Here is a 19,528-nt window from a genome sequence, read left to right on the forward strand (position 1 = left end):
CTCTGCGGTGGTAGGCGAGTGCTTAGTCCACTGCGCTACCCAGCTGCACCTCCTAGACCTATTAAAAAATCTCTTTTAATAAAAAAACACCCTGGCCTGCCCTATACAAGGAAAAGTGTGATTGTTTATCTAGATCATCATTAGTCACATACCCCTACAATGTAGGGCATGGCTTATAACCTACACATCTTTTTACATATTGAATGGTGTATGGCAGAGTTTACCCCGAGAGGCCTACTGAAGAAACATGAAAAGGAGGGGTGAAAGTAGGGCCATTCTTCCACACAGAAAAATAAATAAATAACAATACTGACGACTGAGCAGAAGGAGGGAGAGCTTGGGAAAATAATAAGACAAAGAGAGAAGACAAGAGAGAAGACCAGTGGGATCCACAGAGAGAGGCGAGCGAGGGAGCGATGAGCAATGAGAGTGAGAGGAGTGGCACGCACAGTGTATTTCCACATACAGTGTCAGCAGGGTGGGATACATTTCTTCTTTGAAAACTAGCCAGCCATAAGTGAACCTATCCCACACAGTGTTCAGAAGCAGAGTCCGTCCTTCAACTCAAATCGACACCGAGATGCAGCCTAATGGTATCTGTCTCATTTGTGAGCAATAATGACAGAATTAGAACTATAATAAAAAGGAGAATATTATTTGAAACCCTTAAAACCTAAAAGATAAAGTCTGAATAACGTAGGAAATGTTGGAACAAATTTGCACCGGAAAAGTAATTACTGTCAAATGGAATAGCGGCGAGGCTAGGCGCAGTTATTTATATAGCACATTTCATGCACAGAGGCGATTCAAAGTGCTTTACATAAAATAGATAAAAAAAGAAAGAGCATAAAAAAAGAGTCATAAAAAAATAAATCAAAGCATTTAGGAAAAGTCAGAGTACAATTATTAGCAGCAATTGTATTTCAATTAGAAGCAAAGGTGAACATAGAATTGTTAGCCTGTTTTGTAAAGCAGCCATAGTTTGGGGGGTGGGGGGCAGATCAAATATTAGATCTACGGTGATCTAATAAGGCGAGCCGACGAGGGACGAACGAGGCAAATCATTTTTACGACGCGGATACTGTCTCTGGGTCTGTCCTCCATCCCCCACAGTGTCTGAGTCTGTCCTCCATCCCCCACAGTGATACTGTGTCTGTCCTCCATCCCCCACAGTGTCTGAGTCTGTCCTCCATCCCCCACAGTGTCTGTCCTCCATCCCCCACAGTGATACTGTGTCTGTCCTCCATCCCCCACAGTGTCTGAGTCTGTCCTCCATCCCCCCACAGTGTCTGAGTCTGTCCTCCATCCCCCACAGTGATACTGTGTCTGTCCTCCATCCCCCACAGTGTCTGAGTCTGTCCTCCATCCCCCCCAGTGTCTGAGTCTGTCCTCCATCCCCCACAGTGATACTGTGTCTGTCCTCCATCCCCCACAGTGATACTGTGTCTGTCCTCCATCCCCCACAGTGTCTGAGTCTGTCCTCCATCCCCCACAGTGTCTGTCCTCCATCCCCCACAGTGATACTGTGTCTGTCCTCCATCCCCCACAGTGTCTGAGTCTGTCCTCCATCCCCCCCAGTGTCTGAGTCTGTCCTCCATCCCCCACAGTGATACTGTGTCTGTCCTCCATCCCCCACAGTGATACTGTGTCTGTCCTCCATCCCCCACAGTGATACTGTGTCTGTCCTCCATACCCCACAGTGATACTGTGTCTGTCCTCCATCCCCCACAGTGTCTGTGTCTGTCCTCCATCCCCCACAGTGATACTGTGTCTGTCCTCCATCCCCCACAGTGATACTGTGTCTGTCCTCCATCCCCCACAGTGTCTGGGTCTGTCCTCCATCCCCCACAGTGTCGGGGTCTGTCCTCCATCCCCCACAGTGATACTGTGTCTGTCCTCCATCCCCCACAGTGTCTGGGTCTGTCCTCCATCCCCCACAGTGTCTGGGTCTGTCCTCCATCCCCCACAGTGTCTGGGTCTGTCCTCCATCCCCCACAGTGATACTGTGTCTGTCCTCCATCCCCCACAGTGATACTGTGTCTGTCCTCCATCCCCCACAGTGATACTGTGTCTGTCCTCCATCCCCCACAGTGATACTGTGTCTGTCCTCCATCCCCCACAGTGTCTGGGTCTGTCCTCCATCCCCCACAGTGTCGGGGTCTGTCCTCCATCCCCCACAGTGATACTGTGTCTGTCCTCCATCCCCCCACAGTGATACTGTGTCTGTCCTCCATCCCCCCACAGTGATACTGTGTCTGTCCTCCATCCCCCCACAGTGATACTGTGTCTGTCCTCCATCCCCCCACAGTGATACTGTGTCTGTCCTCCATCCCCCCACAGTGATACTGTGTCTGGGTCTGTCCTCCATCCCCCACAGTGGCTGTAAACACACTCCTGAGAGGAGCAGGGGAGCTCGCAGCAGGAGAGAGAAAGGCAATGTGAGAGCTCAATCACATTCTAAATTGTACAGCAGAGCAGAGGAGACTACCTGGCAGTCAACGTGATGAGAAAGATGGTGTGGGGCCAAAAGCCCAGAGGGTGGAAGAACGGTGGGGGGTGGGGTGCTTTTTCACCGGCTATACTGTACACGTGAAAGCGCCACGTGCGAGATGCCTCGTGGACCAGGCGAAGCCAGCTGTCTGCAATTCAAATGCTAATCTCAGCTATACTTCCCCCCCACCATCATTTCAGCTTCAAAAAGGAGAACACACCGAAACGCTGCATGGCATGAGGAATGCCCCAGAATGCTTTGCAGTGTTGTCGTGCGCTCTCTCTGTATGAGAGGGCAGGGTGCCACGGCAACCAGGAAGCCTTCACAGGCCCCGCTTCAGACACAGACCACACCTCAGACCTGACCACACCTCAAGCACAGACCCTCAGACACAGACCACACCTCAGACACAGACCACACCTCAGACACAGACCACAGCTCAGGCACAGACCCTCAGACACAGACCACACCTCAAGCACAGACCCTCAGACACAGACCACACCTCAGACACAGACCACAGCTCAGGCACAGACCCTCGGACACAGACCACACCTCAGAGACAGACCACAACTCAGGCACAGACCCCACCTCAGGCACAGACCCCACCTCAAGCACAGACCCTCAGACACAGACCACACCTCAGAGACAGACCACACCTCAGGCACAGACCCCACCTCAGGCACAGACCCCACCTCAGACCCCACCTCAGGCACAGACCTTCAGGCACAGACCACACCTCAGGCACAGACCACACCTCAGACACAGGCCCCACCTCAGACCCCACCTCAGGCACAGACCTTCAGGCACAGACCACACCTCAGGCACAGACCACACCTCAGGCACAGACCCTCAGGCACAGACCCCGCCTCAGACACAGACTCCACCTCAGGCACAGACCTTCAGGCACAGACCACACCTCAGGCACAGACCACACCTCAGGCACAGACCCTCAGGCACAGACCACACCTCAGGCACAGACCACACCTCAGGCACAGACCCTCAGGCACAGACCACACCTCAGGCACAGACCACACCTCAGGCACAGACCCTCAGGCACAGACCCCGCCTCAGACACAGACCCCGCCTCGCCATGGTTCCCCCTACTCACCACCCATTCTCTCATTCTCTGCCCCCCCCCCCCATATAAACGCATTATCTTTGGACAATGGAATGTGGCACAGACCGATTCACCAGCCATGGACCACACCGGCCTCCTAATGAATAAATGAGCGTGACGTGTAAAATCTGAAAATATTACATGGCAAAGGGGGAGGACTCACGGAAAGTCTTGTCCAAATCTAACTGTTCAGATCAGCCCCACCGCCCTTGTAGAATATCAATCGTCCACACACAAGGGAAACAATATGGCGTACAGAGAATTGGGAGCGCTTCATTCACTAGAGGCAATGGGAGAAAATAAACAACCGTATGACAGGAACACACGGTATCACGATCAAATCTCATTGTCTGCGTCCGCCGTCCGTCACACCGCGACACTTTGACAGAGGGGACTCTCGGATGGTCCCGCTACACCGGCAATAAATAAACAAAGGGGAGACGGCCCTCGGAAAGCCCCACACCTGTGACCATTAGGTGGTGGCAGGTGCAATGTTGTTCATTAAGGAAGGCAGCCCTGACACTGAAGCATTTAAGAAGCCGTCAGGAGCAGAGAGCCAGCGGCCACCTTGGGACCAGGGATGGGAAAAGGCATCAAGGTGAGCAATGTAATTTCAGCTTGAATAATGGAGCTCTTCCCTTCGCTCTGACACTCAAGTATTTCTCAGGCAAGGTTTTGCCATAACGTCCAACAGCACCTGTGAGCTATCCAAGGCTCCCTGGGAAAAGCTGTTTTTTATGATGGCTACAACAAATTCTATTCTAAGTTGACATTACTCTCCGTCTGGTTGCTTTGTCTAAGTTAATCTCACTCAAAGTGGTGGTTTGTGAATCGGGAGACGCCGCCGAGAGTAAACACAACTCTTTGAGGCAAATGTTCCAAGACATTAAGAAATGTTTCATGTTTTTTTTTAAGTTGTAGTACACAGAAAAACGTTGTTGATAATACTAGCACTGATAAAAAATGCGGTTTTCAAAAGGCAACATTTTTGCTGAAGGTTATTCGCTGGTTAGACTACATTTACAAAATCATTATCATACTGCCTCATTTGAAGTCACTGGCCAGATTTTTTATTCCATGCAGTTGCAGATGTAAACCTGGTAATAACGGTGGATTAATTTACAAGGAGGCAAAATCCCCTCGTGAGCCTTGTGGCCCAGAACAATAATGAGCACATGGTAAACACTGAGACAGAAATGTGCCGTAAGCCAAAGGAGAATGTGGGCAGCTAGCATACTATGCACACAAACACAGTAATCCACACACATGCATGCATGCATGCAAACAGGCACACACATGCTCACACACAGGCAGGGGAAATTACGGCAAATGTTCTTCCCTGGGCCTCTGTAACAACATGTGTTTTCAAGTAATTAAAATAAGCTCCCAAGTGGTTATCATGTCATATTGAACTATGTACAGCACAGAGCGTTACCAGGAGATCACAATGGTGGAGTGGGCTGTGAGAGTAGACTGACAAGCTCTAGCTTTACTGTGGTATATTGACTTCTAAGTGGGGTCTGCATTTTAGAAAGAAAAACTAGTATTAGTAAGTTTTAGAAAAACTAAAACCTAAAAGAGACAGACTGTGGCAATTATAACAAATGGGCTTTATTTGACTTAACGGGGGAATGCCACCCATGTTAAGAATTAGTTCTTCCTGTGCCCTAGGACAGTTGAGTCAGTATTTGTGCAACACACACCACTCTCTCCTAAAGCTAGAAATCAGAGAGAGAACCTTCCAGTTGGTGATGTAACTGGGTTGTAAAATCTGGGGCTGCTCCATAGACAATGAATGGGGCTCTGACTTTATAAGGCCATAAAATGTTTGTATGAGCTCTGGGAGTTGCACTGGTCAAACTAGAGGTGGTGGCAGAGAGGAGGGCGATAAAGAAGCTGGACACTATCCTGGAGAACCCCTCCCACCACTCTATGAGGAGCTAGCCAAGATGAGAAGCACATTCAGCCACAGACTGCCCCCAGTTTAGTAGATCTTAAAGGTTTATTCAGATTGGACTGGTGGGTTCAATGATCAAGTGAGATAAATTGACACTAGAAGAAACCTCCTTTAATTTATTTTAGTATCTTGTATCTTTTATTATAATACTTCTTTTGATAGGCTTGCTTTGTTTTTGTTTAATATAAGTATTCAATTGAGTGTTTCAATTATAGTATACATTAAATAAAGGCAATGAAAAAACGACCCGCACTTTACCTCCTCCTATTTTATAAACCTACTGTAAGCAATTAAAAAGTATTTTCTTTCCACAAATCTCTTAATTACATTACTGTCTGAACAGTATTGTGTTTGGAAGTGAAGTGTTTAACAACCAGGAAATTCCCAAGAGAAAGTTACAAGTATTGTAGTAGACATCTTGTAATCCATGCACACAAACTATTCTTTTTTACAACAACATTGTGCCAGTAAGACTTTTTTATGTTTATAGATGACAAGGCTTACATTAGTGGTCAGACTATAGTTATCGCAGCTTTAACATACAGACACAACATGGTGGTTTAAAAAATAAACTAAAAATAAACAAATGTATTTCAAACCCTGCAGTCTGTGGGAGGCAAGATTCGCCTCATGGCATCACTTCTGTGTTTTCTTCTTCCACTACCTCCAGAGGAAAACCTCCAGAAGATCTCAGATTTACCCCAACTCTGCCTCTTACTCTAAAGACTTTCATGTTCACCATTGCCTTTCATTTATATTTAATTACTGTGAATGCATCCCACTGATACTTGCACTTTGACTTTTATTCTTCATTTTTATGGTTAAAAAAAGAAAAAGATAAAAGAAAAAGTCATGCTCTTTATGATCTCCTTGCATTTCCTTTTATCTACTGTATTTATGTAAAACACTTTGAAATGCATCGGTGTATGAAATGTACTATATAAATAAACGTGCCTTGATTTCAACACTTCAATGATCCTCAGTCAAAAAGCCCAATAATTAATTATAGGCTGGTCTGTAACAATCATAACAATATTCATGAGGCTATACATTTGTATTGGTGTAAATGTATTGTTTCATGTATGTATGTATGTATGTATGTATGTATGTATGTATGTATGTATGTATGTATGTATGTATGTATGTATGTATGTTGTCTAATTACACAACTACATAATATAAGAAACACAGAGATGTTGATAGCGTTGAACCCATGGCTTTAATGACGTAAGTATGTATGTATGTATGTATGTATGTATGTATGTATGTATGTATGTATGTATGTATGTATGTATGTATGTATGTATGTATGTATGTATGTATGTATGTATGTATGTATGTATGCATGCATGCATCCATGCATGCATGCATGCATGCATGTATGTATGTATGTATGTATGTATGTATGTATGTATGTATGTATGTATGTATGTATGTATGTATGTATGTATGTATGTATGTATGTATGTATGTATGTATGTATGTATGTATGTATGTATGTATGTATGTATGTATGTGTAACGGATGGTATCGTGAAGCGTAGTCAAGAAGGGCTGGGGTGAGTAGCGGTGCTATGGGTTAAACTCACTCTCACATCCTCAAAAGACGCATAGACCCATTAGTTAGAAGTGGATTCACCTCTTGGTATAGCGGTCTGTGTTGCTGCCTGCGGTGTGGGAGACCGGGGTTTGACTCCCACTCGGGGCATCGATGTTTGAGGTGACGTTGTCACAACCGTTATGTATGTATGTATGTATGTATGTATGTATGTATGTGTTACAAACTAGAACCAGGGTATGTATTCTGGAGGTCCAAGCTCTAGCCCTAACATTACACAAGTGTAATATTGAAGAAAATGTCAATAATAAATGGTCTGGTTTTCAAAGAAGAAATAACAGTAGAGGTTAGATCACCACATCAGTACACAAGGTCTCTGGCCTGGTGCCAGATCTGTCTACTGTTTCCTTGAGCTGAGACACCGGGCAGTGGATTAAACAAAAACAAAAGGGTATTTCACAAGACGTAGAGTATTGTCTCGTGGTGACGGTGTTCAACGTCCTCGTCCCACTCTCTTTGTGCTCCGTCTCTCTGTCACAAGCTTCAAACTCAATCTGGTAACAGTTAGTTCCTGCTTCCCAGAGTACCAAACTAGCTGGTGAAACAAAAGAAGAAAAATAGATATGCCTATCCTATTCCTCTCATCCATAACTATCTATCTATCTATCTATCTATCTATCTATCTGTCTGTCTGTCTGTCTGTCTGTCTGTCTGTCTGTCTGTCTGTCTGTCTGTCTGTCTGTCTGTCTGTCTGTCTGTCTGTCTGTCTGTCTGTCTGTCTGTCTGTCTGTCTGTCTGTCTGTCTGTCTGTCTGTCTGTCTGTCTGTCTGTCTATCTATCTATCTATCTATCTATCTATCTATCTACAGTATCTATCTACAGTATCTATCTACAGTATCTATCTACAGTATCTATCTACAGTATCTATCTATCTATCTACAGTATCTATCTACAGTATCTATCTATCTATCTATCTATCTATCTATCTATCTATCTATCTATCTATCTATCTATCTATCTATCTATCTATCTATCTATCTATCTATCTATCTATCTATCTATCTATCTATCTATCGTTCATGTAGTGGAAAAATCATTACTTCACACTACAAGATTCGCTCATGATTGAATCTTGAATCTTAGCTCCCAGATGGATTTGGATTGGGTAAGAAGAATACATTTCTTCCAGTTTCACTGCTGCTGTGTCTAAAGGGGCCTCCCATCTGACTGACAGACAGGTGATTCTGCTTTGAAGTGCCTCCATTCACTGATGGAGGGGCCTGCCTCCCCCTCAAGACCCCATTAAAGCAGAACCGGACGTCCACAGGTTTGATACACATTGCCCAGGCAACCTCTGCCATCAACACATCTTTGTGCCACGTGAGAATGATCACAGCTTATTAAAGTGGAAATAATGACTGCTCTACCTCCGACATGAAATATTTAACAAGGACAAAGCAGATGGCTCAAAGGTGATTTATATTTATGTGGAAGGGAGGAGGACATGGACACAGCATCTATTCAGGATGTGGTGCTGGAGCTTAGGGTAGCGGTAGCCTGTCAACAATTCCATATCCAGTTATACGTATACAAAGGAGACCAAAGACCACATTGGAGGATTTATTCTCCATCACTGTAGACGAATCATAAGAAATCATTTTGGGGATCTTTTCTTACAAAAACACAACTAGCAGCCACATTTCTACGAGTGAAACGATTGATGCATGCCCCTTTGGAAGAATCTGGGGAAAAAAGCAGGGTGAAAATACACTCCATGAAAAGTGAGTGAATTGGATTTTACAAGATACTGGGATAACAGTTTCTTCCAATTATATCACAAAAAGGTACGTTCTAGTAAGTTCTAGTGCAGCAGCTGTGGTCAACAGCAATTAGGCTTAGCATTGTGGTATCAGGGTCTTACATTGCGACAATATGTTTACTGTGTGAATAGAGAGTAGTTAATAGACCAAATGATAAATGATGGCGTATAGGCCAACACTTCCAACTGTAAACGGCTTTGGTCACAAAATTACAGACCTGACTGGAAAACACGTACAGAGCAAAACACAGCTGTCTTTTCCATCGTCGATACAGCTTTCAGTCCAGCCTAATAGACTACAACATAGACTTTGGAGGCAGTCCATCCATTTCTAGCTAGCTGTTTTTCTGTGTGATCACTAAATGACTTGTTGGAATTAAACATTCAGTGTCTGTCTCTCATATAATTTCACCCACACAAAGCTAACACTAGAATAATAACACAACATTGATGTCAAAAGTGCCTGTCCAGCAGAGTGAACTCAGGCTTGCAACATCATTATTGATGCTTGCTTGATCAGGACTGTACTTACAGAAGAAATATGGCTGGTGGTCTAGAGATCTAAGCACTCGCCTACCCCCGCAGAGACCCAGGTTAAATTCCGGGCAGCAGCCCGTCATCCCTACAAACCCAATTTGCAGTGTTCGCGAGTGGGAAGCCGGGGGGCATGAGTGCTGGTCGTTACAATAGCGACTCCTACTGGTCAGTCAGTGCGCCTGTTCAGCAGGGAGGGGATCTGGGGGAGATAGCGTGAACCTCCGTGCATGCTGCGCTCTCCCAGTGAAACTCCTAGCTGTCAGGTGAAAAGAAGCAGCTGGCAACTCCACATGGATCAAAGGAGGCACATGGTTGTCTACACCCTTCCCAGACCGACAGTAGGGTAGTGCAATGACCAGGAGATAATTGGCATAACGACTAAATGGGAGGAAAATGTGAAAAAGGCACACAAAATTTTTATAAATATGGCTGGTGTCCAGCAAACATTGAAGTAATTGCTAGTCTTACCTTCGCTGGGCTTGGGCTCCAGAAGTATCTTAGGCTGAATACACCAAGGGTCAGAGCCAGGAAGACTAGCCCCAGAATCAGTGCCCCTCGCTGGTAGCTGCGGTACCTTGCCTTCTTCTCTTTTCCCACTTCGACCTGTGATCACCATCAGGGGAAAATCACATTCAATCAGGCAGTGCCAACATTAATTCTCTCAGCATGGACATGTTTTTTATGTTAACCACTTAACGCACATGCGCGCACATCACGGCACTTTGCCTTCGTCGGCCGGCTCCGGGCTGCATTTTCGGCGATCAACCAATACATTGTTGTAAAGTTAAATTTGCCGCCTTTCGATCGTCACCCCACTCAAACTATTGCATGCTTCCAGTCTTGAGTTACAAGACGAAACATCCGGCGATCATCATTTGACAAGCCTCTGGAGCCAACGCTATCCCATGTGGGGGCTGATCGCAATGAGAAAGGGGTAGAAGAAGCCAGGGAAGGCCTTTGTTTTGACTAGAGCCTCGGAATCAATGGAAGCGGACGGCCATTTTGGATAATCATATCGAATTAACGCCGGTACACACATTACAAAAACCTTTGCAAAACACACATTTTCCATGGGATTGTAATTGTTAACTTTGGACTTGTACTAGATAAGACTTTATGCTATGGAACTGTTATGTTTTCCAGCTCCTACCTCTCAGCTGGAACTTAAAAACAGGCATCTGGCAACAAGTAAACAGAAATGTGAGGCCACAAAACTTTTACTTCAGTGTGTTCAAACCTCTTTATCTCTATTTCATTAGCACTAATGTGATTCTTCTTTGTTGTGGAAGAAAGATCAGAATGTTAAAGAGACCCGACTCATGCATGTGCTATACAGTATGTATGAAGTATAATAAATCGCAAATTACTTTGGGTATGCAATCGTCAGGCGTCTTATGCAAAACTAGCCCCATTTTTGCCTGATGCTTAATAGCTAGGATATAATTCTAGACAGTCATAACTGTTTACCTTCATTACAGGAGGTTATGTTTTTGCCCCTGTGTATACTGTATCTTTGTGCCATATCTCGAAAAGCATTGGCCGGATTGCCATGAGATTTATAGTGCACAGTCATGACACATTGAGAAAGGCATGTTGATTTTGACCTCATCTCTGACACCATCAGGATACATTTAACATTTTCAAATGAGCATATCTCCTGACCCATTTGTCGAAAAAGATACAGAATTTGCTGTGAACACTCGTGACCCCTATAAGAACAAACCTATTTTGGTCACCCAATGACCTTTCCTCTTGTCCCACCATCAGGCCAAAGTGAGAACAAGATATCTTGAAAGGTACCTGATTGCTATGAAAACTGCTGTGCATATTCATGACCCAGAGAGGATGAAATGTCCTCTAGCGCTGTCATCAGGCCAAACCTTCCATGTGCAAAGGAAAATATATGCTGACCCATTAGTCGCCCAGTCACACAATTTTCTGTGAATATTCATGACCCCTAGAGAGATGTTGAGCCAAATTTTCGGATAACTGTGTCTTTGTTTTGTAAGCTCGTCGTCACTGTAAATGAGGGTAACCTCAGTGTCTCACGAATTGAAATAAAAGTTTAAAATTAAATACATAATTTGGTGACCTCATAACCTTTCTTCAAGCACCACCATGCAGGGGTAAGGCTAAGAGAATAATCAAAGACTCTAGGCACCCAAACAACTGCCTCTTTGAACTGCTGCGGTCAGGGAAGCGATACCGGAGTCTCATGGCAACAAACCATCAAATACACTCACAGCACACACATCCACACGTACACACTCACTTTAAATAAACAACTCACTGTAGCACCCACTTTACCCACTTTAGACACTTTAACACACTTTATATTTATTGGCACCTTACCTTAAGTTGTACCTCATCCCATTGCTGCATTGTACTGTATATTGTATTGTAACTCAGTTAAAAAAGATTCTACTCTGTATTGTATATTGTATTGAACACTTTTGTTTACACTTGTTTACATACTTTTGACTTTCTATTTTATACTTATCTATTTGTATCTAGCACACTCTCAGGAGCAAAGCATTTCATATAAAAGTATTCTGTATTTTTGTATGACAACTAATAAAGAAACTTGAAACATGTGGATGTATAGCCAATGTATCAACAACTCTTACTTCTATCATCAACACAGTATTATGTTGCATGTGAATGGAATGGAATGAGGTTAGGCCTTGGCAGAGGTCTGCACTCATTATTTTATTTATGCTGTGCATACGACACATACCTGTACATTTCATTCTTAATCAAAACCTACATAATTGACCTCTTTCAATCATCTCATTCATTTTCTTTTAATCATATTTATTAGACATTTTATATTCCATTTTCATTATCTGCATTCAATACGGAGGTAATACAGATTGACAAAGGCATACACCAGATTTGCATGATTCAACCTTGACAATATTGGTATGTTTGGAGGATGGAGGAGAAGCTTCTCATTCACACTGGACTGCTTTAGAAAGTAAATGGTACATAGACTGCATAATAGTCTTTTAGTCATAATAGTAATCCAAAGCGCTTTACAACTTATCCCTCACATTCACATGCAACCATGCAAGTGCCAACCTATACTCATTGGGAGCAGTTATGGATCAAGTATCTTGCGCTGCCGGGAAGAGCCGGAAACTAACCTGGAACCATCCAATTACCAGGACTGCTCTATCTTCTGAGCCACTGTCACCCCGACAGTCCCAGAGGACAACAAAAAAGAAGATATGTAAAAGTTTAACCAACTTCAATTATAAAAAGTTGTATCTTTGTGACTTTTAAAGTGGTGATAAAGCCTTGAATACCTTAGATGAGGAACCATAACCTCATAGTTAAAGACAGTAGAGGTTGAGCACTTTTTTTGTGATATATCACACTCACACAAGTGATTTGGATTGAGTTTACAGCTGCAAATACGTGGGCTGTCCAAAACATTTAAAATGGAGATATGGTTCTTCAGTGCAATTTGTTTGTGGATTGATTACACTTTACAATAGCCTATACTTAAACAAAACATGAGCTGAGCAGCATAATGTTACACCACACACCAACAAAAACAACATCAGCACATCTAAATATATCTATCAGCCTCAGGATTAATTGCATAACAATATCCAAATACCATAATCCACTACAGTGCCAGCACCTAACATGTCACAGAAGGCCCTTAGGCCCACTGGTTAGACAAACTTTCATCATCATCATCATCATCATCATTAGAAAAAAACAAAATACAGAATGATGACAAATACAGTAAGGCACAGAGACAGCGTAACCTTTTTAAAAGTCACCTCTAATAAATTTTTTTCCAGACAGGACTTGAATCTATTTACATTTTTTATTATTTTAAAATGTCTAGACGAACTGTTCCAGAGAACAAAGGAAAAATTCCTTTCTCATACAACTTCTGAACCAAACAGGGACAAAATCAGTAATGCTACCTCTAGGGGAGTACGAATGTGTATCCCATGATAGGGGTGTAACAGTACACATTCGTACCAAGCCATTCGGTTTGGTGCACATTGTGGATCCAAATTAATAGTCTAGCTTGACATAACGATATAGACAGCACAGCTAAATGAGACGTGAGTTTGTTATCGATGTTGTGGCTGTGCAGAGTCTATGTCTAAGTCTTCTATGCTCTTCTTGGTGCCATACGTTGGTGCCAGTTCCATTGAAGCCTATATTCAAATATACAAGCTATCCAAGTAAAATACATCAACCAATACATCAAACGTTAGCTAGTTAACAATGTAATCAATTGCTGATGATTCTGACATCCGAGATAAAAACCTGTTTAAATGGCAGGTCATGCCAAATCCCCAAGGGGATCAATAAAGGAATATCTTATCTTATCTCATCTTACCTTATCTTATAAACGAGGAGATGGTGATACCATTTAACTCAATGTCAGCCGAACTGAAAGTCCCCACATTAGGCACCAATGTGCATTCACGCACTACATAATGACGTAACGACCCATCCGATTACCATTACCCTTCTATGATAGTTTCCTTGAAACTCATCCACTTTGCTGGAAAATGAGAGCAGCCCTTATCAAATCAAATGATTAATAGCCTAAATATGCATAAGGAGTGGATACTTCCCGCTTCTCCATTGAGCAGTTTCCTCGTGTTTGATTGTTAAACGGACACAATCATCATGTCCACTGTCCAAAGATACCTATAGTCGTTAATTTCTTCTTGATTTTAAGCAGTGGAATTATTTTTTATAATTCTTGGAACAGTGTGTGTCTGGAGAAAATGGAGAGGAAAAAAAATCCACGTGCCTTTCCAAAGAAGAGCATACGAATACCAGAGGATGCTGTTTGGATACTCTTTCGCACCCCATACTTTCTCCAAGAGACAGCTCTCGAACCTCTGCCAGGAAATAAGGATCTTATTCTACTTGGACGACATTCTGGTTCAAGAGGAGACAGGTATGCTTCACACCAGACTATTGGCAGAGCAGCTGATGCTGTTGAGATTTACTATCAACTGGAAATAGAGCACACCCTTTCCCAGCCATAAGGTGGTGTTCTTGGGCAATATACTGAACCCAGTCTCCATGATGGCCTATCTCTCCCCACAGCGACTGGAGAATATCCTATCATCACTCAGGGAGTTTCATCCTCACAGCGCGGTCGCCGCTCTGTCAGTGATGCGTCTGCTGGGCAGGATGTCTGCCGCCCCTTCAGTGGTCCACTTGGGCCTACTTCACATGCGCAAGCTACAGAGGTGGTTTTCTCTGAGAAAAATCGACCCTGTACACCAGAAGGGAAAACATAAGGATTCCTTCATCTGTCAAAAGCGACCTAGACCAGTGGAGGACCCCCGAGATCCTCTTGTGGGGTGTTCCCATGGGCAACATACCATCCCACGTGGTGGTCTTCACAGACGCCTCCCTGGCAGGCTGGGGAGGGCGGTGTTGGTCACAGGCAGTAGGGGGCAGGTGGACAAACTCTTCTACCCTGCGTATGAATGTGTTGGAGCTCAGAGCAGTTTTGCTTGTGCTCAGACATGTCCACAGCCTAGTGAATTAGCTGCTGTAGAATTTGAACTTGCAATACATTTTCAATGGATAATAACGGCTGTTGTGACAGAACGTGTTCAGAATGGACTATGTCTTAACAGTAACTCACGGATGACGTTTATAGGTTTTTGCAAATTAATTTTTAAATATTTGATTTGATTGTATTGATTGAGCATTCACATTACATCGGCTGCGTTGCATTGTGGATCCTCACATGACCCACATGACGTCACAGCAGCTTCATGGACCTCTGCCATAGCTTTAATGAATCAATTAGCTGTCTTTTCTGGAGCCAGGAACACTGCCAACCTAATCTACTGCCCAGTTGGTAGAAGTGTTTTACTTTTGGGTTTGGGGTAGCCATGCATAGACGGGAATCATGAATTTAACATTTGGTCTGAGCACCCACCACCCAAAACAGGACCCTGGTATCGTGCATGCTGTCTCACTGGAATGGCGGTGATGCACCAAAATGGAACTTTAATTTTCTTCTGTAACAAATCAGCTTCTTAAAACAAGTGGAATATCCATTTAAAATCTTGATTCATCTCCCTAGTGTGTTCATTAATTAATTAATGTTTTATTGTCATAATATGCCATTAATTGTCATTATTCTTCATTTCACATAATAGCGGCAGTGTTCGTGAAAGAAACTGCCAGATGACTGACAGCATGACGTCCTTCTCAAGGAAGGTATGATGAGAAACAGAATGGCATAACCAGAGAGCCAGACATTCCTTACTGAGAGAATTTCTGCGAGCGGGGAAAAATAAATATGGCTGAAATCTCTACTCTCTGGCAGGTTGCATAAGCAATGGAAACTTAACCAGAATGAGAGAGGGGGGGCAGACCTGGATAGAGAGAGAGAGCGAGAGAGAGAGAGAGAGAGAGAGAGAGAGAGAGAGAGAGAGAGAGAGAGAAAGAGGGAGAAATAGAAGGAATGAGGTGGAGAGCGTGCAGTGCCAGCTGAGTTTTTAAAGGGGTTTAAGAGCTGTGAGTCAGCCAGCTCCTCTAGAACTCCATGAGGAGGAGCGTCTGGTGCCCCCTGCTGATCTCATTGAAGAGGGAGCGCTTCCTTAAGAAAAACAACAGGAATAGAAAAAAAGACTAGCTATAGCTGCCACAACCATACAGGCAGCGGTAGTGTTGTATCAGAGCAGGGCAAAGCCACAGAGGGTCAAAGAGGACAGGCACGGCAGTACCTGTCACATATCACTGAATTATAGCCAAAATCATGGTAGAGCAGTCCGGGGGGATCTTGAAGAAAGCCTGCTATAAGGTTACACATTTGTGCATTTGAATCCTTTGAGAAAGTATTCTGAAATTCCACAGGTGGTTTCTCAATCAGAATTCTCCTCTTCAACCTATTATTCAGATGAGTATATCTGGAAGAGCAATTGACATTCTCTGACTGGAGGAATGTGACTGATGTTAAAGCATCATTTCTCAGAAAGAACTAACAGTGCATCAATTACCTAAGAGAGATAAGTATTGTAAATGAGAGCTATTATGATATATTCTTTTTTAAAGGTGCACATTACAGTTTCAGAGGAGGAGGGGCAGTGGCGTCGTTTCAGTAAAAGGCAAGGTATGGCGAGGAGGGAGGGAGGGGGGGGGGGGGTTGAAGGGGGGCTTCCCCCCCTTGGTGTATTTTTTTTTTCAAATCAGTTGTGCAATAGTCACTTTTGGTGAGTTGTTTCTATACAATTCAGTTATATGACATTTAGGTATGACACAGGACTACACAAGCATTTTTAGTATAGAAATGTGTCAACAGACTAAAGCAGGGAACCACAATATTTTGCATACGAATTATGCAGAATGTAATATCATAACTGTCTATTACTTTTCTTGCAATTGAGCCAATTTTCCTTAGGTACGGGTTTGAAGTGTGTGTTCAACAGAATGTAGTATCAAAAACACATTCACAAAAAGTATGGGTTACTGAATGCTGAACTGCACTATTATAATCACTAAGCCAGACCTTACCTGTGTCCCTGTATCACTTGTCTCTGCTGCCCTTTGATTAAAAAACTTCCATTTTCCTTTTTTTTGGGGCATATTTCAGTTAGTCACAGTAAAAGTCACCTAGTAAAAGTGAGATAATTGACAATATCAAAACATGCTAGGGCTGTACCGAATAGTTCGAAGCTTCGTTCATAATGTTGACATTTGAATTCTAAATCAACATAAAAAATTGTAAAAAAAAAAAAAAAAAATTTACATTTTTATTTGCCAAGGTATGGCGAGTGCCATACCTTGCCATACCAGAACGACGCCCCTGAGGAGGGGGATTTGTTTGCAGAGCCTGCAAAAGACATTTACTCTAATTCTTAGAATCATTCTTATGTTATCATGAATGAAAATGAAATCATTTTAAAGCCTAGAATATATATTTGTTAACAAAAAGAAAAAATGCAGGCCCTGAGAGCATTCATTTTCAGGTAGGTTTCAAGTTTCAAAAAGTGTTCCAGGGATACAATTTTGTTTATACAGATAAATATCCCTTAGAAATGATTCACTTCTCTGACGCCCAGAAAACTACACCTTTAATGCTATTTATTTTTATTACTTTTCTGATGTCCTATTTTATTGATGTCGCTGGCAGAAGAGCTTTATGCTGTGCCTTATGAAAGACGTGACGATGAACAAAATCTGAATCTGAGAAGAAATAATTAGAATTTCCAGAGCCAGATTTCAGTCCCCCGTTAGCTCAAGAAGCAAATCATATTTCTAAAACAAATATGATATGTGATTTTTCTTTTTTTATAAAATAAAAAGAAAAGGTCGATTTGAAACGTTACTGACTGTGAAAAGGATATTGTAGAATAAAGCAAACGCAGTGGAGCAGGTGAACTTGAGCATACAGGGGGACAATAAAGGGAGATGAGGCAGAGGAGAGCAGGAGCAGATGGAGGAATTACTCCTCTGAAGACACTCAGATGTAATATCATGCACCATTCCAGTTTAGATGTCCATATATGACGTGTTTATATTTAAGATTAAAATCTGACAGGCATGAAAAGACAGTGGTTAATCTAATACAAGATCTTTCATGATTTGTCCAAAAATAAATGGAAATTCTGGAAACCCACATTTAGCTATTTTAACAAACTATTAATCAAATAGTAAATAGGTATGCAGTATGTGGTATATTATTTTATTCAAATATTGACTTTGTCTAATTTGGAATAATAAGGCAAATTACAATAATAATACTACTACTACTAATAATAATGATAATGATAATAATACTACTACTACTAATAATGATAATAATAATAATAATAATAATAATAATAATAATAATAATAATAATAATAATAATAATAATAATAATAATAATAATAATAATAATAATAATAATAATAATAATAATAAAATACTGTAGACTCACATCTTTCCACAGAACCTGTTGACTGCTGGACTGAGAGCTAGTTTCCATATTGCAAGCCCAGGAGAATTTTCCTTCAGATCCACTCTCCTAGCTGAGGAAAATACTGAGCCTCTGGAAGGGAAAGAGTCCCAACTTCATTCCACTGGTAATTTGGGAGTGTGCTGAAGGGGAGGGAAGTTTCAGATGGAATGGATGGAATTACTAGAACACTTGTGATTCCCATTATACGCCAAGCAGATGTCTCCGGCACCAGTCTAGCTCTCATTTCAAAGGTGGAAAATTGTAGATGGAGTCAAATTGATAGAAATATATCACATCCAGTGCTACTTTCACAATGTTGAAGGACACAGGATTCTCAATGTTAATACATGTACATAATATATTTATTCATGAGGCACAGAAAGAAATCATGCAGCATTTTTGTTTCTGTTAACAAGTCAGTCAAGAGGTATTATGTATTATTATTTAGTAAATAAGACATTTGTTGATTTGTTTGTTTAGGTTTTACTGTTTTCAGATGCGAAGTACCTCTATGTCTGGCAATGTTGCTCACACACACACACACACACACACACACACACACACACACACACACACACACACACACACACACACACACACACACACACACACACACACACACACACACACACACACACACACACACACACACACACACACACACACACACACACACACACACACACACACACACATTTATTCATTCATTCATTCACTCACACTTAGCCGCTCTGCCCCCTAGTGACTTCCCACAAGCATTAGCTTGACACCGACAACAATCATACTTCAACGTGCAACACTTCCGTGCTGACACAGGGCACCTAGAGCTACCCGTCTCAAGGTTAACTAAGTATTTACGTTAGCTATTACCTATTTGGTTATTCGAGAGGAGAGAGAGAGAGAGATATATAAATAGACTTGTGAAGATGTCTGATCAGATACTTGCTAAAAAGATATTTCAGTCATTTGGCATTCATTTTTCCAGAACCGGTTATTGTGTGATATTCAGGGGATTAGGAGTCAAATGTTTCTTGTTTATTGTTTCATAAAGAATAGCTACAGTGCAGAGCCTTATATGAAGTATAATAAAAAAAGAA

General features: G+C 42.4%; 1 protein-coding gene across 1 annotated transcript in view; it reads right to left on the reverse strand.

Moving 5' to 3' along the window:
* tnmd (tenomodulin) overlaps positions 1 to 18,566 on the reverse strand; it is a 96,079-nt gene extending 77,513 nt beyond the window's left edge. Inside the window, exons 1-2 of the mRNA XM_084331836.1 lie at positions 18,411 to 18,566; positions 9,947 to 10,081 (exon numbers count right to left, since the gene is read on the reverse strand). Coding sequence (XP_084187962.1) covers positions 9,947 to 10,081; positions 18,411 to 18,458 — 183 coding nt within the window. The 5' untranslated portion in view covers positions 18,459 to 18,566. The remainder of the gene's footprint in view (positions 1 to 9,946; positions 10,082 to 18,410) is intronic.
* Positions 18,567 to 19,528: the final 962 nt, after the last annotated feature.

The sequence above is a fragment of the Notolepis coatsorum genome (assembly GCF_963971535.1).
Source record: "Notolepis coatsorum genome assembly, chromosome: 16".
Lineage (NCBI taxonomy): Eukaryota > Metazoa > Chordata > Actinopteri > Aulopiformes > Paralepididae > Notolepis > Notolepis coatsorum.